This window comes from Onychostoma macrolepis, chromosome 25, assembly GCF_012432095.1.
Source record: "Onychostoma macrolepis isolate SWU-2019 chromosome 25, ASM1243209v1, whole genome shotgun sequence".
Taxonomy (NCBI): Eukaryota; Metazoa; Chordata; class Actinopteri; order Cypriniformes; family Cyprinidae; genus Onychostoma; species Onychostoma macrolepis.
Window position 1 is genome coordinate 1,406,074 of NC_081179.1, and position 23,007 is coordinate 1,429,080.

A 23,007-nucleotide genomic window follows, 5' to 3' on the forward strand; every position below is an offset into this window, starting at 1 on the left:
AAAATACAATCTAATTCAACATATTAACAAAAACTATAATAGTATATCAACTAAACTAAAGTAACACAGGGACGGATTGTTAAAATACGATATTAAAATTAAATCTTAAAGCTGGTTTATTCAATGCTTTATTCATCTGCCACAATGCTCTCTATTATCTCAGCAATATTGATTGATCATTTGATATTTACAGTATTAAATCATAAGCATCATGCAATTAATTTACCTGAAAGTTTTAGTTGAACGGCAGACCTAAGTATAAAGTGTCCATATACCTACAGAAGTCTAGTATTGAATCTACTTTCAAAACATGCAACAATTTTCCATTAAAAACAGACAAACCAACCAAAATAAACATATTTCCTTTTATTATGATGATCAGCATTAGTACAGTGCTGTAGATTCCATTACATCCATAAAATCTCATGTACATTTCATTTTTACTGTAGCACCAAAGATTTCATTATAAAACACTGGATACTGTACTGAAGAGTAAAGACACTCTATAAAATAATCTTTGGGTAATAAGTGGAAAACAAGCCTCGTTTTTCACTCCGCAAACATGCAAACCGTCTGATGTTCACACTTCAAGTGTGAATATTAAAAACACATTTGACAAAGCTGACGTGTTAATACACAGGTGTAAATCGTGGCACATAGTGCATCATACAGTCCTTTAATTTCTGATACAGACCTCATATAGTTCAGTCATCTATCAACACGATGATAGTCACGGGTTGGTTAGCTGCTCGAGGATGATCTGTTATACCGTATGTTAACCTAAAACAGGCGTCAAACGCCGCATCCTTCAAGTTATATTATCTATACTGTCACACATTAAGCGTAATTAAGCAGACTTTGGTTGAAAGCGAAAAGTGAGTAGTTAAAATGATTTATACTAGCTATACACATAGTTAAAATATCTCTCTAGTACTGGTTAAAGCTCACTCAGTAGTAAAAACAGCACTGTTACTCTGTAAACCTCTTGTTAATGACTAATAAATGGCAAAAGATCAATATTTAATAATATTATGATTTTCTTGTCATAAGGATGAGACATATGTACATTTAGTTACAGAATAAATACTGTCAAACATAAATAATGTACAACACAATCATACGCATGAGTGGTTATGATTATGAGAGGTAGGGTTATGCAGTTTTAATTTGATCTACTTTAATCTTCCCTTCTAATAAAACTGACGTGATGTTTGTAACTCATCTGTCTTTAAATTACTTAATTTAGTCCATTTAATTACATTTTATATCACATAATTTAATTTAGTGACTTAAATTAGGACTGGTTTTAGAATTTAGCGGGTTATGAAGACTGGAGTAATGATGCTGAAAATTCAGCTTTGCATCAAAGGAATAAATTACATTAGATAATATATTCACACAGAAAACAGCTATTTTATATTGTAATAATATTTCACAATTTTTACTGCATTTTTGATCAAATGAATGCAGCCTTGGTGAGCAGAAGAGACTTTCTGAAACATTAGAAAATCTCCTGAATGGTAGTGCATTTGCATTGTAAAAACTCAACTGACGGTCAGTAGTAACGTATTCAATTTAATCTGTAAAATAATTGAATTTTGTGACCTGATTCAGCTGAATTAGGACAGGTTTTAGAGGTTAGCTGGTCTTTTTTTGTCGCACTTGTCAAATAGTTGGTCACCTAAACCAGCTTAACCCAGCAAACCACTTTAAGCTGGTTTATTTTAGCACATATTTTAATGATTGCTTCTGTTTTGAATCAGATTAGTAACCATGTAAAATGCAAAAGCACTTGCTAACATCATGTTATGAACTCTTTTTAGCACCGTTAACAGATGTCAGTACATTATTAAATATTATTAAAATGTCATATATATTAACTAGACTAGTTCATAAGGACATCTATTCATGTAGTTGATGCTTTTACCTAAAGTTGAAAACGATCGTCAGGATAAAGAGATTTCAGTAGCGCTTCTTTGCAGTGTTTTCTACCTTCTTCTAGATTGTCAAACCCATTTTAAGCCAGACTTTGATGCAAGACACAAGTTAAACATTCAAATATACAAAAAATTCAATTACTTATATTTTCATATCAAGCAGTTTGCTGTCGTCAGAGTCTTTTGCTCCATGTGAAATAAAAACAACTCATCTAAAACGTGTTTTACGTGCAGTAGTTCATGTCCTTCTGGAAAACAAACAAACAGATATTTTGGATTATGAAATGCTTTTAAAGTTGTTAAATAAATCCCTTTCTGTCAAAACTCTGCCCAAAATGAAGGCTTTGACCGTTTGTTACAATTAAAACTAAAAATAAACCCTCAAATGTGCTGTTGTTGCAACCAAATAAGCAGAATTTGGTCATAAATGAATCTAACATTTAACATAATTGACCTCGACTGACCAAATGTTGATTCATTTTCACAAGAACACGCGACTACATCCATGCTACGATAATTTCGACATTTCCATATAAAAAACGAATCCAATCTGCATCCCGATCCGTCCTGATTCATGAAGAGACTCACAGTTATTTGGTTCTTGTAACTTTCAGAAAGTGCAGAAGTGGGACGAGTCGTACTTGCTCTGTTTAGCGTAGCTGCCAGACGTTAAAAAAAACACGCAAATTTTTCTCAAGTTGATTTAGTGGACGTCTTTCTTACTGGATTTTGACAAAAAGGCCTGTATGAGGGTGAGGAAGACACTTCCCACAGAAACCACCGCAGCGGCCGTAGATTCTGCTACCGTCCTGCAACAATAAAACACAACGATGATTAAATCACTGCGTACGATAATAATTATTATAATAATCAGTGTTGGGGGAAGTTACTTTTAAAAGTAATGCGTTACAATCAGTGTTGGGGGTAAAGCATGGGAAGTTACGTAATCAGATTACTTTTTAAAGTAACTAGTAAAGTGACGCATTACTTTTAAATGAAATAGAAGGAAATATCAGTGATTGAATATGTTAAATAAGACAAATATAATTTATGTATTCAATTCCATTTTATTATCCAATATCTTTGCTACTGACCTTCGATTATCCAATTCAACCATACTAACTTCAGATAAACTAGTGTTACACTTTCTTCTCCTGCGTTCTACTATGCATTTCCTTCAGCCCGAGGATTATTAATTTCACTTTTACATTTGCCAAAAATACAACTTTATATATTAAAAACAAACAAGGAAGCCCTGCCCAGATTTAAAAAGTAACGCAAAAGTAACGTAACGTGTTAATTTCCATAAAAGGTAACTAAGTAACGTAATTCGTTACTGTTTAGGGAGTAACACAATATTGTAACCAGTGTTGGGGAAAGGTACTTTTAAAAGTAATGCATTACAATATTGCATTACTCCCTAAAAAAGTAACTAATTACGTTACTTAGTTACCTTTTATGGAAATTAACGTTACGTTACTTTTGCATTACTTTTTAAATCTGGGCAGGGCTTGCTTGTTTGTTTTTAATATAAAAAAGTTATTTTACAAATGTAAAAGCCCTTTAACACAAAAAGTAAAATGAATCCGCCTCAGGCTGAAGGAAATGTAAATTCACGTCTGTACAGTAGAGGGCGCTGCTGAAACTAATCACATGAAGAATATGACGCAGGAGAAGAAAGTTCAGCACTATTCAGAAATAACTAAAATTAAACACAAATGTGTAATTTTTGCTTAGTATGGTTGAATTGGATAATCGAAGGTCGGTAGCAAAGACGTTGGTTAATAAAATGGGATTAAATGCATAAATTATATTTGCCTTATTTAACATATTTAATTACTTCAGGTTTGTATAATATTCTGAGTTTACATTTGACTGTTTTTATTCATTGAGGAACACTGAATCTGGTTTTGTGCTAGTGAGATGAATAAATACATGTTCATATTTAATCTAGAACTATAGTAAGATCATGTTCACACGCAACGCTCCGCATTTACTCATGATTTCTCTCAACATGGCAACACAAGAGCTGTCAGTCAATACATGGGAAACAAAGTATCTGGCGTTACTTATTTGAAAAAGTAACTCAGATGTTTTCTTGTAAATTAAAAAGTAATGCATTACTTTACTAGTTACTTAAAAAGTAATCTGATTATGTAACTCACGTTACTTGTAATGCGTAACCCCAACACTGATGATACTACTACTACTACTACTAATAATAATAATCCACGTCCACACCTCTGACCGGTGAACTTTGACCGTGACGTAGTTGCCTTGGGAAACCCATTTAGTGGATTCTGCGACCTTCAGTCCTGTTCCACTGAGATTCATACTAAACTGACCCTAAACAATCAGAGAAGAGAGAGATTATTAGTGCATTAAACAAAAATAAATTATTAAAACAATCTCCAAACATTAAGGTTAGTAACATTTTGTTGTTTTTCTCTGGAAAGAAATAATACTTTTATTCAGCAAGGACACATTAAATTGATCAAAAGTGGGAGTAAATACATTTATAAAATTTCAAATAAATGCTGTTCTTTTGAACTTTCTATTCATCTGTGAATCATGAAAAATTAAATGATCATGATTTCCACAAAAATATTGTGCAGCACAACTGTTTTCAACATTGATAATAATCAGAAATGTTTCTTTAGCAGCAAATCAGCATATTAGAATGATTTCTGAAGATCATGTGACACTGAAGACTGCAGTAATGATGCTGAAAATACAGCTGCGCATCACAGAAATAAATTACAGTTTAACAGATATTCACATAGAAAACAGTTATTTTAAATTGTAATAATATTTCACAATTTTTACTGTATTTTAGATCAAATGAATGCAGCCTTGCTGAGCAGAAGAGACTTCTTTCAAAACATCTTGAGACTTGATTTGATCGACTGACTCTGTGTTTGGACTGGTGTTTCTAAACATCTAGTCATCTAGGACGTATAATGATGGTACCTGAGGACATTTAGCGGCGCTGTAACAGTCTCCTGCGGACGCAAACGGGATGGGGTGACCAAACAACGTCTGACTGAACTTCACATCAGTCGCTGAAACACAATTAAACACGACGGTGAAACAGGACAAAACTGCTGTTTACAGAAGTGCATTCACCAACACTTTACAATAAGATTTCATTTGTTAACATTAATTATCTATGAACAATATGTCAACAGTATTATTCTTAGTTACAGTTCATTTCCACTACATGTTTAAAATCAAGTTTTATTAATTAATGCATTGTAAACTAATGTAAATAAACCATTGTGTTCATATGAATTGATAAATATTTTCAAAATATATATTATAAATTAATATATATTTATTATTTTTTCATTTTATTTTATTGATTACCTTATATTATTTCTATATATTTATAGTTTTATTTATATTATTGCTTAATGTCAGTTCATGTTAGTAATGCATTAGTTAACGTTAACAAATCGGACCTTACTGTAAAATGTTTCTGTATATTTTGCATGAACGTTGCGAGGTAAACGACTCACGGATGATGCGCATGCTGGAAAGATCGAGCCGCACGCGGTGAAAGACGGTGTAACCGGCTGCGGCGTAATCGTTCCTGCAGGCGCAGTCCTGCCGCCGACTGCCGTTATACGGACATTCAAACGGGTTCTGGAGCCTGGAAATATGATTCAAGAGAAATGCTGATTATACATATATGTAACCCTGGAGCACAAAACCAGTCATAAGGGTCAGTTTTTTAAAACCCTGAGATTCATATCATCTGAATAAATAATCTTTCCATTGATGTATGGTTTGTTAGGATCGGACAATATCTGGCTGAGATACAACTATTTGAAAATCTGGAATCTGCGGGTGCAAAAAAAAAATATATATATATTGAGAAAATCACCTTTAAGGTTCTTAGCAATGCATATTACTAATCAAAAATTAAGTTCTGATATATTTACGGTCAGAAATTTACTAAATATCTTCATGGAACATGATCTCTACTTGATATCCTACTGATTTTTGGCATAAAAGAAAAATCGATAATTTTGATAATTTGTGGCTATTGCTACAAATATACCTGTGCTGCTACTGCTTTTGTGCTCCAGGGTTACATATGTATACATTTAATTCAGTACTGGAAGTGTCCATAAAAAGAGTTAGATTTTTTTTTTAATGATTTTTTTAACCCCATGTGTGTGTGTTGTGCATTTTTATGCTTCTTGAAATAGCAAAACATTAGTTTGGCAACGTGTTAACATCAGACTTTGACCCAGGAACAGAGCTGTGATATTTTTGAAATAAGTCTTTTTTGTTCATGAAGACTGAATTTATTAAATCAAAAATACATAAAATTTTGAAATATTATTACAATTTAAAGTAACTGTTTTTTAGGTGAATATCTGTTAAACTGTAATTTATTTCTGTGATGCGCAGCTGTATTTTCAGCATCATTACTGCAGTCTTCAGTGTCACATGATCTTCAGAAATCATTGTAATATGCTGATTTGCTGCTCAAGAAACATTTCTGATGATTATAAATGTTGAAAACAGATGTGCTGCACAATATTTTTGTGGAAACTGATTCATTTTATTTTTCAGGATTCACAGATGAATAGAAAGTTCAAAAGAGCAGCATTTATTTGAAATAGAAATCTTTGTAACATTATAAATGTCTCTACTGTCACTTTTGATCAATTTAATGCATCTTTGATGAATAAAAATATTAGTTTCTTAGTTATCCCAAACTTTTGAATGATAGTGTATCACTGTTTCTACAAAAATATGTTTTCAACATTTATAATAATCAGAAATGTTTATTAGAATGATTTCTGAAGGATCATGTGACACTGAAGACTGGAGTAATAAAGCTGCTTTGATCACAGAAATAAATTACATTTTAAAAGATATTCACATAGAAAACAGCTATTTTGCATTATAATAATATTCCACAATTTTTACTGTATTTTTGATCAAATAAATGCAGCCTTGGTGAGCAGAAGAGACTTTCAGAAACATTCAAAATCGTCATTATTGCAATGGTTTGTCACTGAAGGCGTCTCTGTACCTGTATCCGTAGACCTCGGAGTAATTGTCGGTCTGGCCGCTGCGCAGGGTCACGTACTCTTTGGGGAAACCGCTCTGCATCTCGGCGCAGTAGATCTGCAGGATCTTGGATCGGACTTTGATGTAATGCTCTCCATCTTCCTGAACGCCTCCCTTCACCTGAACCTCTCGGCAGCTCGTGTGCAGCGCACCTGATCAGAGAAACACCTCAGCGCTTCTACACACTCAAGACCTTTTTAAGACTGAGTCATGGAATACATTTAAGGAAACACAACAGCAGGATTATTACAGAAAATACATGGCAAAAAAGATGTGTCTAAACATTCTTAAGATGCATTTCCTTGAGATGCAAAATGACTGAAGATATTAAGTCTCGTTTTCTGAAGAATTATCAAACTCAAGTGAGTTTATGTTTATGTTTATGTTTTTTTTGGACTCCACTGGCAAATAAAATCACTTCATTTTGATGCATTTTTCTGGAACAAAAAGAGACTTTCCTTAAAGATTTTATTTATTAATTTTTTTGCTGTGTAAAAATAAAGCCATAAAAACAACACAAAACATTTTTCTTACTTGTAATCAAATAAACATTAACTGAAATAAAATAAAACATAATATAATAATAATTTACTATGTCCTGACATTACTAAAACAAAAATTGGAATAAAAATGATTAAAAACTATATAGACACAAAAACAAAACCTACAGTACAATAGAAAAATAAATGCAATTCAAAGGGAAATGAAGTTTATTTTTCTGACTCCACTAGCAGATACAACCTTTTCTGAAGGAAAAAAGTTTATTTGATTTCAAGTAACAAAAATGTTTTATTTTTACACACCCCCCAAAAAACAAAAAAACAAAAAAATTAAAAATTTCTTAGTATTTTTCTCTTGTTTTCCAGTACAAATATCAAAACATTTTTTGGGGGGTGTGTAAAAATAAAACATTTTTGTTACTTGAAATCAAATAAACATTAACTGAAATAGAATAAAACATAAATAATTATTTAGTTTAAAAACTATATCGATACAAAAACAGAACCTACAACAGAAAAATAAATGTATTAATAAATTTGTGTGTGTGTGTGTGTGTGCATGCGAAAGTGTCTGTGTGCTTGTGTGCTTGTGTGTTTCACCCCTTCATCTCTGCATTTTTTCTGCATTTGTGGCTGATTATGTTTGCTAAATTCTACATAAATGCTCTATGTGTCAGGCTCATTTGTGTATGTTCGTGTGTGTGTGTGTGTGTGTGTGTGTGAGCAAGTCTGTTCTACTTTGCATTTGTGCACTAGTACCAAACCTTAATTTCTGTGCAGAAATGTTCAGATTTCTGCCACTTTTATTTCTTTTATTGAAAAATGAAAAATCAGAAACTCTTACATTTTTCCCTTTCCCATTAATTTTCAATTAGGGATGTGACCGTATTATCAATATCATGGTATCGCGATAGCAAAACTGTCTCAATATTATCGCGGTCACATGACGATATGAAACGATAGGTCTTCCGGGCAAAAAGTGTAGTTTTTAAAATATGTTTAAACTTCTTATTCTAACATAAAAGGCCTCTAAAGTTGTGTAATGCTTTATGCTTTTACTGCATTATTCTCTGGCACAGTATCTGTCAAATGAACTAAAACCGAAAGCACAATATCATATCATCAAGTCTGTTTTTGCCACATGTTTTTTTCAAGTCTTCATTTGTCTTTTTTTTTTTTTTTTTTTAAATATCACAGTATCGATGGCCCTCTAACCTTCTGGTATTGTTCATTTGGGGGTCACACTTGTGTTGTTCGCGGTCTGAAATGTAACTTTTTTTTTTTTTTTTCCAGTAAAATCAATGTAATATATTTTGTTCCATAATATTTTTTTATTTTGAGAGAATTTCATGGTACTAATTAATATTTATGCAATAATTATGATCAATTTTTTTCCCCATTGAAATTTTTTATTTTTATTAATTAATCTAAGATTTTTATATTACTTTTCAATTATTTCAGTATTTCATGTTAAAACAGAGAGGATGCCTTTAAAATCTAATTAGTGCCATCTGGTGGGAGTAAAAAAAGAAAAACATCTGCAATTTCATGGTTTAGCCACTAGATTCCTATATAGCTCTATATAAAAGGCTTATAAATTCTCTAATTGTTTTTAGATATAAAGACTTATTTTTATTAAGTTGTGGATTTGGATATATATTTAGACATTCTCAAAGAAAGTTTTTGGAAAGGTTTAGATTTTTTTTGTTTGAAATTTTTGTTTGAAATGTCAGTTTTTGCATTAATTTTACTACAGTCAAACCTGAATACAGAGAAAGACATTTTGTTACAAATAACATCAAAATTCAACAAAAATGAACAGGAATTATCAGAGAATAATCAATCGGATTTCAACCTCTTATTTGAGTCTTCTGGCTCAGTTTTGCCATATTGTTACAGCCGCACCAGTTCATTTGTGTGTGTGTGTGTGTGAGAGAGAGTGTGTGTGTCTGTTTTTTACTCATGATGTTTTAGTGTGTAACCCCTTCCATGGTGTCTGTTTTGACTGCATTTTTGGCCGAATTATTGATTTTATTTCACGCATTTGCAGAAACATGCTTTGTGTTACAGTCACACTAGTTCATATACAGTATGTATATATACATTTATGACCGCGAACAACACAAGTGTGACTATTTTATTTTATGACCATTTAGCTTTTTTGAATCAAGTCCACATTTTATTTTATAATTTTTTTTTTTTTGTGGTCACATAGTGACTGCCACAAAATTCACTTTGTTTTGTACCTTTCTGATGAAGTAGTGATTTTTAAAAATAAAAAAAATAAAAAAATTCCCGGTCTAAAATGACCGAACAAGACCAGAGAGTTAATAAATGCTGTAGAAGAATTGTTTATCATTAGTTCATGTTAACTTAATGTAAAGTGTTACCATTTTCCAGTGGAATATTTAATGCCATGACTTTATGAATTCAAGACTTTCTGTTTCAGTTTAAGACCTTTTTAAGAGGAAATAAAGAGCCCCAGAAACCCTGAGCATGAACTCACATTCGGTCAGTCTGCAGGTGGCATGTGTCTCCGGCCGGCTGGACAGCGGGCAGCTCTGAGACGGGAGGTTTTGAGCGCTGAGACACTGGACCGTCCTGTGCATGACTCCAGCGCCGCACGTATGAGAGCACTAACAACACACACACAAAACCAGCTCACTTCACTGCATCACACATTATCACCAGCGCTCGTCTTCATCAGGGCTCTTACACCTTCTCCAAATTCACATTCAAGCACTTTCAAGGTGCATTTTCAAGTTTTTCCAGCACTTTAATCTCTGGTAAATTACATAACACATATACAATTGACCTATTGGTAGTGATTGATTTGATAGTGTTGAAATCGCTGAATTACAATTGCATTGATTTTATAATTTTATAATCAATGCAATTGTAATTTCAAGCGGTTTCAAGCACTTTATCCAAAATCCAAGCATTTTTCAAACCTTGAAAACACTATGTTACAGTTCAAGCATTTTCAAGGATCTCAAGCATCCGTATGAATCCTGTTTTATGATCACACACACACCTGGCTCCACGGCCCGGCGCTCCAGCGGCCCGCAGACGGACACTCGGACAGGACACACGGTCTGCTGTCGGCCGGCGGGCGTTCGGTGCAGTCGGAGGGAGACGCGTGTGAATACGTCTGCAGGTCAGAGGTCATGGCAGAGCAGTGCAGCGCCCTCCGCTGGAGTCCAGAGCCACAGCTCACCGAGCACTGAAACACAAACAGCACTCATTTACATTCATTACTTTACATTCATTTGATGCCATGTCAGCAGCAGCGGCAATATCAACATCCTTTCAAAATAACGTTTACAATAATTTAACAATTTTGTCTAAAAAAGACAACATACACAAAATAAAAATATGTGACCCTGGAGCACAAAAGCAGTCTTAAGTCGCTGGGGTATATTTGTAGCAATAGCCAACAATACATTGTATGGGTCAAAATTATACATTTTTCTTTTATGCCAAAAATCATTAGGATATTAAGTAAAGATCATGTTCCATGAAGATATTTTGTAAATTTCTTACTGTAAATATATCAAAATTTAATTTTTGATTAGTAATATGCATTGCTAAGAACTTCATTTGAACAACTTTAAAGGCGATTTTCTCAATATTTAGATTTTTTTGCACCCTCAGATTCCAGATTTTCAAATAGTTGTATCTCAGACAAATATTGTCCAACAAACCATACATCAATGGAAAACTTATTTATTGTATGAATCTAATAAATCTTATGATGTATGAATCTCAATTTAAAAAAACTGACCCTTATGAATGCAGGTTTTGTGGTCCAGGGTCACATATTAACAAAAATAATAGCAATGACAATTATATAAAGTCTTTGAACTTACTATATGACAAGAATTCTAAAATTATTTCAGGAGAAACCTTATTAAAATGTTAAAACATTAATATATTTTCTGAATAAAAACATCAACGCATTCATTATTCATTTACAAACTTTAACAGGTGTATTTATGTTTCTTATCACCTGAGAAAACTCACATTTCAACATGAGTTAAGGAGGCAAACATAAAGCATCCACGAATTTCAAACACTAATTCTCTTATAATTAAAAAATATATTATTATTATTATTTTTAAGTATTTGTTATTATTATTATTATTATTATTATTATTGCGTGTGAATTGTAGTGGAAAGGAAGGAATTTCATTATTTTTATATTTATTTATTTATTATTTGAATTGAAGGAGCGAGTGAATTTCTTTCTTTCTTTCTTTCTTTCTTTCTTTTTATTTATTTATTTATTTATTTATTTATTTATTTATTTATTTATTTATTTATTTATTTATTTATTTATTTATTTATTTATTTATTTATTTATTTATTTATTTATTTATTCATTCATTCATTCATTCATTCATTCATTCATTCATTCATTCATTCATTCATTCATTCATTTATTTATTTATATGTGAATTAGAACAGCAAATGAAGGAATTTCAGTACATATGTATTTATGTGAACTGGAGCAGGAAGCCAAGGAACTCATTCATTCATTAATTATGTGAAATGGAGCAGCAAGTGATGGTATTTCATTGCTTTAATACATATCTTTTTTATGTGAATTGGAACAGCTAGTAAATGAATATATTTATGTATTTATGTATTTCTCTATTTATTATTGTATTTATTTTTATGTGAATTAGAACAGCTAGTAAAAGAACTGTTTATTTAGTGAATTAGAGAAGCAAGTGGAGGAATTTCATTATTTTAATATTTATTTAATTTATTTATTTTAAATAAAATGTATTTAATATATTTCATATTTATTTATTTTATTTTATTATTATTTATTATTTAATTTTTTTACGTGAATTGGAGCAGAAAGTGAAGGAAAAGCAGTGTTTATCATACATGAATATTTGTGGTCACTACATCAATCCAGCTCCTCCCTCTGTCACTATTATTCTCTGGTCTTGAGGAGGTGTGTGGAGACTGTGCTGTACCTGACTCCATGCGGAGGTGATCCAGACGTACAGGCAGGTGGCGCTGTGACACGGCTCGTGTGTGTGGGGTTTGAGAGAGGCGTCACACACACTCTCTGGAGCCGGCTTCATCCCACCGTCCACACAAAACACCGATCTGGACCTCACGCCGCGGCCACAGCTTGCGTTACACTGGACACACACACATCGATGGCTAATCTCCCGTCAAATAATAATAACTTTCTCCGTAATAAAAGGACTTTGTATTTCTGCTGTAAGCAAGACTGTATGGGCAGGGAAAATATTAATTATTATTAAATTATTTGATTTGCCATTGGTCAGTCAAACTGGCACTTATTATTATTGGCATAACTTCATTCTAAAAAAGAAAAAAAAAAAGAAAAATAATAAGTATCTATGTGTTCATTTAATTTCATTTCATTTAATAAAATAATAAAATAAAATAAAATACAAGTAAAAATGTACAAGTTTCTCTGACTGTGACTTATGACATTATTGGCATTAATAAAAAAAAAAAAGTTAAAAATAATTAAATAATTATGTATAAGTACTAACTAACTATATATTTATTTATTTCCATAACAAGCTAGCTGTTCAGAATTTGCTTGGTGAGCTCATCAACAATAATAACAACATACATTAAAAAATGCATAAATACATCTAAACATATATGTGCATTCATCTATGTGTTCATTTAATAAAATAAAATAAATACAAATAAAAATTACAAGTTTCTCTGATTGTGACTTATTATGAATTATTATTGGCATTAAAACAATCTAAAATATATAAAAAAAATAATTAAGTAATTATGTATAAGTACTATGTGTTAATTGAATAAAATTAACAAGTAAAAAAGTACAAATTTCTCTGATTGTGACTTATTATTGCCATTTTTGTATATGTATCAGATAGTCCCGCCCACAACTCATGTGATTGGTTGAGTCAACATTATACTGACGCACTGAACATCAATGAAGGACATTTTATGAATAATTCACATAGAAATCTGCTTGTATATCATGAAGGATGAGCGAATCTCAGATGCAGCTCATAAACAACAACCATATTTGACCGTTTAAGGCCAAGCGTTTGGAGAGACGGAGGGACACAAATCACACAGATTACATTCAGACGACATGAAGAAGAACCCATAAACACAGAGACATCAGAGCGTTTCATCTCCAGAAACACATGGATAACCTCAGAAAACCTCGCCGGGAATCACCAAATCACACCAAAATAAAGAAATCTTCCTGCTTTAGATTTAGATTAAATAAAATAAAAGACATACATTTTTCTCTGATTGCGACTTGGCATTTTTGTATAAAAGTCGCTTACGTATAAGTACAATGTGTTCATTTGCTATTAAAAATAAAATAAAATAAAACAATTACATCTTTTTCTATTTGTGACTTATGACATATTATTGGCTTTTTTTGTTTTTGTTTTTCTTTTTTTTTCTGCATGAACAAAGTGCCAATATAGGCTTTTTTGTTTTTTATTTTTCCTAATTTTTAAAAATATTTATTTTCTGATTTTGGTGAGACATTTATTCTTGATTTGATTTGATTTGATTTGATTTGATTTGATAAAATACTGCTTTCTCTCATTGTGACATACAGTATAACTTATATTTGGCATTTGTATAAAAGTATCATATGTACAAGAACTGTGTGATCATTTACTATAAAAAATATACTAAAAATAAATAGATAGATAGATCGATAGATAGAACTATGTGCTCATTTGCTGTTTATAAAAAAATAAAATAATATGAAATAAATTAAAATAAAATAAAACATTTATTGTATAAAAGCATCTTAATTACTATGCATTTATTCACTATTAATAACATAAAATAAAAGCAAATATAATGAAATAAATATAAAAATGAAATAACTTGGGAGCCCAGTTGAACCATGCTGATTTTAACATCAGCATCTCACCTTCATCTTCACCTTTAAGTCTTGACAAACTTATGTAACAGTTCTAGTGTAATGAAGTAAATGAGTCGATGGTGTTTTACTCACGTCCTTCCAGTCGTGTGTTGTCCAGCTGTGCGTCTGGCAGTCGGTGTGGAAGCAGGAGCGGAGGCGATCAGGACGCACTCGTGCGTCACACAGGTCATCAGAGATGCGACCTTTGCCCTTTGACCTGCAGAAGACCTCACGGGACTGAAGGCCAGCGCCGCAGCTCGCCGAACACTGCACACAAACACACCTCATTATTAGACATTATATCTGGAGCTGGTCTGAATTAACACTCAAGACATACATACACATTTCTAGAAACTGCATAGTTTTTTGTAAGGGAATGAAACTTTGCAAGTGTTTTAAGACCCTCAAAACACATCTCATTTATTTTTTTTCAGATTTTTTGTAATTATTTTTTAAGAGATGTAACATGTTTCGTGTTCGGGTCATTTTTGACCCGGGTTTGTTTGGAGTGCCACTAGGTGTCAAAAATACGTATCTATGTAGTTATATTAGCATCAAAAAAATAAAATATATTTAGCTTTTTTGCCCATACCTCACAGTTTTGGGACTGAATTTTGTTGATAAATATGAATATTGCACGTCTACTAATTAATCACTTTTTTATTTGAAAGTGAAAGTCTATACAAATAAAATGAATTAATTTTGCTTGAAAACTTTTCTGAGTAATATTTATGTTGTTTTGTTAGAAATAAATATGTAAATTTAATAAAATTATGCTGTTTTTGAATTATAAAATCAAAGGAACTAAATTAAATTCATTTAAATTCCTTCCAATGCAGTTAATACTGGTAATTCTCAGATTATTATGTTTTTATAAATTTCATACAATCATATAATCAAACAAAAGTTGTCATACACACACACACACACACACACACACACACATACACATATATACACACACACACACATATATATATATATATAATAAAACATTTCAACAAATTAATTATTTTTATTTAATTTTTAAGTTCTTTATTTTTATTTAATTATTTCATTTATTTCATTTTCATTAATTGAATTAATCAAAAAAGGTAAATGCAGTAATAACATGGTAATAACATGGTAACAATCAAAATTTAGAATTTTTCACATTCACGCATTAATAAGAAATTGCGGTTACACTTTATTTTAAGGTGTCCTTGTTCCAGTGTAATTATACACTGAAGTACTGAGTAATATTAATTAACCACATGTACTTACTATATGGTTAGGGTTAGGATTAGCATTTGGTTTAGAGTTACTTGCATGTAATTAGGCATAATTTATTGCTATTATAATAGTAAGTACATGTAACGTGTAACAAGGACACCTTAAAATAAAGTGTTAGCGAAATTGCTGATCAGATACAATATGGTATTAGTTGATAAAGACTGTTTTATGCAGCAACGACTCTGGGGTGGAATACATTGAGGATTAGAGCAGAGTGTGTTTGAGAGGCGCTGTGTTCAGATATGAAGCGTGTCTTGCGGATTGCATGCTCTCTGGAGGCCTGAGACGAGCTGATTGCTTCCAGACGCAGAGGGGGATGATGGGGTTCGGGGGTAAAGCCGGGGCAGGATGGGTGTAGAGGCACGTGATTGGATCTGACTGAAACCAAGGGCGTAGTTTTGGGTTGAACATTGAGGGGGTTGAAGTGTGAACTGTTTTAGTGGAATCCCGGGTCATGCTCACTCATAAGCTTCATTTATTTGTTTGTTTGCTTATATGTTTATTTTTGTAAAATGGTCTTTTGTGCTATCATCTGCACATGCAAAGATGGTTGATAACATAACTACAATTAAGTAATAATAACTTCAATAAAGTCTTGTATGTCAAGTAGTGCATGTGTATTTATTAAAAGTAAATAAAATAAAAATAGTATAAGATAAAATATAAAATAAAATAAAATAAGATAGTACTGAATTACGTACTATTGGTATTTTTTTTATACCAAAAACACCATTAACTTACTAACTTACTGTTAACTTGCTAATAAAAATAAATAAATAAAGTAATATAGGCTTCACTTATTATTGCCGTTTTTCATATAAAAGCATCTTACATACAGAAAAAAAAGGGTTTAAAATTGTACCTTTTGGGGTACAACAGCTTGTTGCTGGAGCAGTACCCTTAAAAGGACATATTTGTACCTTTTTTACCCCTGATAGGTACATATTAGTACCTTAGAGTAGTAATTCGTACCAATAAGATACTGATATGTACCTATTAATTAATAAATTACAATAAAGAATTATTTATTGGCATATCTTGTATAAAAATATCTAATGTAGGAGTACTGTTTGTTAATTTGCTAATAAAATTAAATAGAAAAAAAAAAAGATGATTATTGACATAAAAAATATTAAAGGTTATTTTTAGTATAAAAGTACCTTATGTAGGAGTACTGTGTGTTCATTTATTATTAATAATAATGATGCAAAAGCCGATTCCAGGACGTGACGTCACATACCGCTCTCCACTGATTGGCTCTCCAGGAGGGGCAGGGTCCGGCCCGACAGGCCTTCTGTGTTCTGGGTGGGATGAGATGAGCACAGCTCTGCTCCTGGATCTGGGTTTGGTTCTGATCGACGCAGACGATCTGCCGCTCTTTGATTCCTTTCCCGCAGGACACCGAGCACTGCAGACAGAGAAAGACAGATCGGACCGTCAGCATTCAATCATCTGGAAGCACTAACACAGAGAAACACGTTCACGCGGTTCAGAGATCGTATTTACAACCCAGATGATACATAATATTGCTTCTGTTCATTAATTATGATCGTGGGACACAAAGTCTGATTTCAGATCATATTTAACCGCAGGTTTAGCTAGTTTTAAAGGGGGAACAAATCCATTTCTGTAAATAAGTATGCAGAATAGATATTTTTATAGCCTCTCTGTATAAAAGTATTTAGGAGTACTATGTGTTCATTTACCAAAATAATAAATAATAAAATAAAATAAAATAAAATAAAATAAAATAAAATAAAATAAAATAAAATAAAATAAAATAAAATAAAATAAAATAAAATAAAATAAAATAAAATAAAATAATGATGGAGAAATATATTATATTATGATTTTTGATTATTATTGACATTTTTAATGCATTTCTATTATTTTATATATTTTGTAAAGCCTATTTTAGTGACCTTTATTTTTTATTGTTTGTTATTACTGTAAAATGTATTATTATTATGTGTTAATGTTATTGCAATTTTTTGCACTTTTTCTCCTCCAAATGTCTATTTGAGCTTAGTTTAATTTTGTGTAAAAGTATTTTATATAAAAATACAATATATTAATTTGTATTAATTTACTAGTATTCATGAAACAAGCAAACAAATCAACAAACAAACACATCAATTTACATATATGTATATGTATAAAATATATATATATAATAAAAGTTTTATTTAAAACCAGCTTAAATTAAATTTACTACCACATTTAAATTTTAAATATAATTTAAATATACTTTTACTTCATAAATATTATTATTGCCAATATTAATTTTATCACATTTATTATTCACATTATAGTAATGAATATTGAGGGCTAAATGCAAAAACCTTAATATTCCTAAAAACAGGCCTAATCTTTTTTTTTTCTTTTTTTTTTCCCGAAAATGATTTCTTATTTTGTCCTCTTAATTTTAAGGTGAAATATGAGCTGGATCTCTTTCAGCTTCCTGTTTTGACTTCAATAACATCCACGTCTGTGAAGTTTGATCCTCACGGAAAATAAAAGGTTTGTGCAACAGGTTTGTGCAAAACTAAAGAGCACCAGGACACGCACACACACACACACACACACACACACACACACACACACACACACTATAAACAGGGTCATTACAGAGGTATTTTAAACACAGGCTGCAGTCTGCCAGCAGAAATACATCAAAGAAACACAGATAAGAGAAACGACCATCAGCATGCTGGCAGACACACACACACACACACACACAGCTGAAGGGAAGAGGAGGAGAGTGAGCGGCTGTGAACGCTCTCGTCTGATGGGAGTCACACACACAGCTGAAGGACAGAAGAGAGACGAGAGGAGAAGCAGCTCGAGGTCAGTCTGATGAGATAAACATGATGTTTTGTGTTAAAATGATCTGTACTGTAGTAACGCTGCATCATTTACTGCTAGAATCACTTCTGATGCATGAGTGTGTGTCTGATTCGCAGAATGTGTTTGAGTTCGAACAGAGCTTGAAAACTCAATCAGCTTTAGTCTCGATAATACAAGCAAACATGAGTGAATTTACCAAACCTGTCATAATTCAGTACAAAGTCAAAGATAATTTGTTTTTCTGTTTAGAATGATTAAGATATTAAGATATACACACTACAGTTTTTATATATAAATTTACATCTATATTTTTAATTAAAAATATTGTATTTTTAAATTTTATATATTTAAAATGCAAATAAAACAAATTAACGTATATATGCATATATGCAATACAAATATTTTAATGTAAATATTTTATGTATAAATTTACATTTTTGTACATGTTTTACATGTAGTTATATACAGTATATACACATAAAATAGTAAAAAAAATATTTTAATGTAAATAAACGTATATTTATAGATTATATTTGTACTTTATTACGGTTTTATATGATATTTTATTATTTCTATTGTATATTTTTAAATTTTAATACATATTAAAATTTCATTTTATTTTTGTGTGTGTGCATATAATTGAAATAATGAAATAATGATTAAATTATACTATCATAATTAAATAAATTCAATTATATAATGATAGAATTTCATTATTTACCCCTCATTTATTTTATTTAAAAGAACACATTGTAGTAGTATTTGTTGTTGATTGTATTGCATTGATTTTTTACTGTAATAGAGTGAAAACGGTGTTGTATTACAGTAATGAGACTCTAATGAGCATTAATATTCATCAGAGATGGCAGGTTTGGTGAGATTCAGACATATAGTGACTCATTCAGATCATTATCAACTACAGAGAGAGGAAAACTGTGGTCTCAAGCAAACACAGCGATCCGTGAATGAAGTCTGATGTAAAATAACACTGATCTGGATCTGATGGAGCCGCTCATTTATACATTCTTCATTTACACTAGAGTCCATGACAGAGAGAAAAGAGCTCATGCCGGATGTTTAAAACACAGCTCTGACCACTTCATCAACGCTCAGTCACTTTAGTCCCATATATGTGTTTAGACAGGAAAAATGTGCTTTTCTGCAATTTCTGACTGAACTATGTTAGATTGATTATTGCTTAAACACAAAACAATGCATGAAGTCCACAACCAGATACTGTACACGCATGTGTTTTTGTTTTAGAAATGCATTCCAACTTCTACTTAGAGAAACTTGAAAACATACTGTTACCATGACTGCCTTAACAGTAATAACCTTATTATTAGTATCAACTGTTCTGAAAAGAACATGTCTCAAAAGACATATCCAATGGACAAATGTTAAAAAAAAAAAAAAAATTATATATATATATAAATAAATGTTTAAATGTAATTAAATTAAAATTAACTATTTTGAAATTATACACACACACACACACACACACACACACAGTATATACACATAAAATACATTATATATACATGTTTAATATTTCAGATATTAATTATGTTATATTATGCATTTAATTATTAATTAAAAGTATTTAAAAATGTATTAAAATATTAATTAAATAAATTTATATTTATTTATAATTTTTAATATATAATTTCATAGTTATACATAGTACTTTGTTTTATATATATATATATATATATAACCTTTTAAAATATATAGTTTAATTAATACATTTTTATTTAATTAATAATTTAAAATATTTAATTAAATTACATTTATAATTTTTAATTACACATTTTTAAATAATATTTTATATATATATATATACATTTTTAAATCAAATCAAATCAGCAGAAACAGTAACGTCACAGCAGATGAAAGTCTCTCTGCATCACGTCATGATTAAATCCACTCATAAGAGAACGCAGATCACTTCAACACAGTCTCAACGAACGGATCTGATTTCATCGCTCAAAGAAAAAAACATAAACAGATCAGATTCATAAACAAAGCCTTTGACATGTAAAATAAATGCACCTGCGGTTCATAGAGTTCAAACGCTGTGAGTCACTTCATCAAACGCGTGTGTGTGTGTGTGTTTCTAGGAGTGGTTGAGCTGATTCACATCTCATGATCTCATGGTAAGTCACTGAACATCTCAAGACACGTGAATTAAAACGTCTGCTGCGACATCACAGAACAGAATCAACACAGTGTGGATAAAATTGGCACAATGGTCCATTATTGGCAGGAGATAAAGTTGATGAAATAAGAAGATCATTGTGATCATAGACGGATCGAAAGCAGCATGTTTAAGAGCGCTTCTCCTCGCCGAATGCCATTCCCATTGCACATGAAGATCAAGTGTCTGCTTATGAAAACCACATGAGAGGACCAGACTCTTGAAAGATCTCAGTAAATCTGCAGATCCTCAGACGACACAGCACTCATTAAACCACAGAACATCTACACGAGCACACGGCGCGTCTCCGTGAAGGTGTTTTGCAGGAACAGCTGCTCAGATCGGCTCCTCTGAAGGCTCAATAAATCAGCGAAGGCATAAACAGACGAGGAGGACTTCAGCTCTGGGTAAAACTGGAAACACACTGTTAACATGTTGTTTCCTCGGTAAGTGACCATCAGCTGTCAGTATGGAGATCATACAAAATGAGCCACAAACATTCATTTAGAAGAGGATTTTTTTTTTTTTTTTGAGGGAAACTAACCTGATCCTTAAAAATATCGATATGTAGATATATAATTAAATTAAACATTGTGAAATTGAATTAATATTTTATACTTTGTATGTATATACATTTTCATCAAAAAACTAAACAAAAAATAGGAAATCTATACCTTTTGTAGCTTTAAGGATTCATCTATATTTAATTTAGAATTTAATGTTGATCACTTTATTCAATTTCTGTATATTTTACAGTATACTGCCTACTTGGGCACAGGTAAATATGACCTTTATTATAATGGGTTCATGTGAAGATTGTTTGAAGTTCACTTAAATTAGAAGTTGTTATTTTTTAAAGTCTAATAAATGTTGAAATCGATAGCTCTTAACTATACTGTAATGTTGCATGGTTATAATCAATGGTTAAATATTAGGGAAAAAAAGAACAATTTCCTAGGGACATCAGTATTATTGGTATGAATGATGCTTGCCATCAGTCCTAAAAATGATTCCACTAAACAAATATTAAAAATACTGTCTTTATGTTGTTTCTGCATTAATTTGAAGATTACATGTGAAATTATTGCAATATAAAACTATTTAAAAACTTTAATGTTAGGTGGGATTACTTAATTACTTTTCTTTGACAACACCAATATATATATATATATATATATATAGTGAATAATACTGTATAATTAGTGATTTAAATTTTAAATATATTTTACAATTTTATATTATATTTGATATATATATTTTATATGAATACAGGATATATATTTTAATTTAAAAATATAACAAAAATGTATTTACTAATTAAAATTTGGATTTATTTCATATTTAAATCATCAACGCTTAAATTATATAATAAATAAAAAGAAAACAGATAGAATAGAAAAAGAATAGAGCAAGCTAGTGTTGTAATAATTATATATAACAATTTAATTCACTTTATTTAAATGTTGATCCTCTTTTTAAAGCTGAGATCAAACCGCTCACATAACAGTCTGAGAGCGTGGCTTTAGTGTGTCATGAACTCATTTCTCTCAGCACTGCTGTGTTTCCTCTTTCAGACGTGATTCAGCGCTGTGTTTGTTCACCCATATTTGGCCTGCGGTGAATCTGTGCATCTCGAGCTCATCACACATTTAAAATCCATACCGGAATAGTTTCTGGTTCAAGGATACGACGAAACGAGTCCCATGTGAAACGATCCTTTCTGTCCATTCTGCAGCAATTACATGTAACATAATCCATCCAGTCGACATGTGGAGTCAGTCCTGAGACACCAAACCCAGTTATTTATAAAGCTTGCCAAGATTATATTACAATAGTGAACTGATCACTAAACAAACAGCTAAACATTTTCTGACTCTTCATAGTCTTTGATTAATGAAGCATAATTGAATCTGATGTTATAACTGAATTATTCCACACACATCTGATGCTTTCCTTCTCATCTGGGATCCAGACGGATGAATGACGTAAGAAAGACTGAGTGGGTATTGTATTATCAAGATTTATGCACTTTAATTATCAAGTTTCCACCCACTTGGATTACACGGTTTTAACACAAACACAAAATAATACATTTAATGTGATGCATATTTATCAGTCATACAGAAATGAAGCCAATGGATGCTCTGCAGTGAATGGGTGCCGTCAGAATAAGAGTCCAAACAGCTTAGAAAAACGTCACAAGTAATCCACACCACTCCAGTCCATCAGTTAACATCT

At 31.3% G+C, this 23,007-nt stretch overlaps 1 protein-coding gene across 3 annotated transcripts in view; it reads right to left on the reverse strand.

Annotated features, from left to right (window-relative positions):
* Positions 1-357: 357 nt before the first annotated feature.
* The window catches only part of LOC131534109 (A disintegrin and metalloproteinase with thrombospondin motifs 20), a 125,289-nt gene continuing 102,639 nt past the window's right edge, over positions 358-23,007 (reverse strand). For all 3 annotated transcript variants that reach the window (XM_058766773.1, XM_058766774.1, XM_058766775.1), the window contains 11 exons: positions 16,966-17,133; positions 14,547-14,720; positions 12,514-12,684; positions 10,560-10,748; positions 10,032-10,161; positions 6,988-7,177; positions 5,456-5,589; positions 4,908-4,999; positions 4,179-4,283; positions 2,661-2,746; positions 358-2,185 (listed from right to left, as the gene is read on the reverse strand). In XM_058766773.1, coding sequence (XP_058622756.1) covers positions 2,176-2,185; positions 2,661-2,746; positions 4,179-4,283; positions 4,908-4,999; positions 5,456-5,589; positions 6,988-7,177; positions 10,032-10,161; positions 10,560-10,748; positions 12,514-12,684; positions 14,547-14,720; positions 16,966-17,133 — 1,449 coding nt within the window. In that variant the 3' untranslated portion in view covers positions 358-2,175. The remainder of the gene's footprint in view (positions 2,186-2,660; positions 2,747-4,178; positions 4,284-4,907; positions 5,000-5,455; positions 5,590-6,987; positions 7,178-10,031; positions 10,162-10,559; positions 10,749-12,513; positions 12,685-14,546; positions 14,721-16,965; positions 17,134-23,007) is intronic.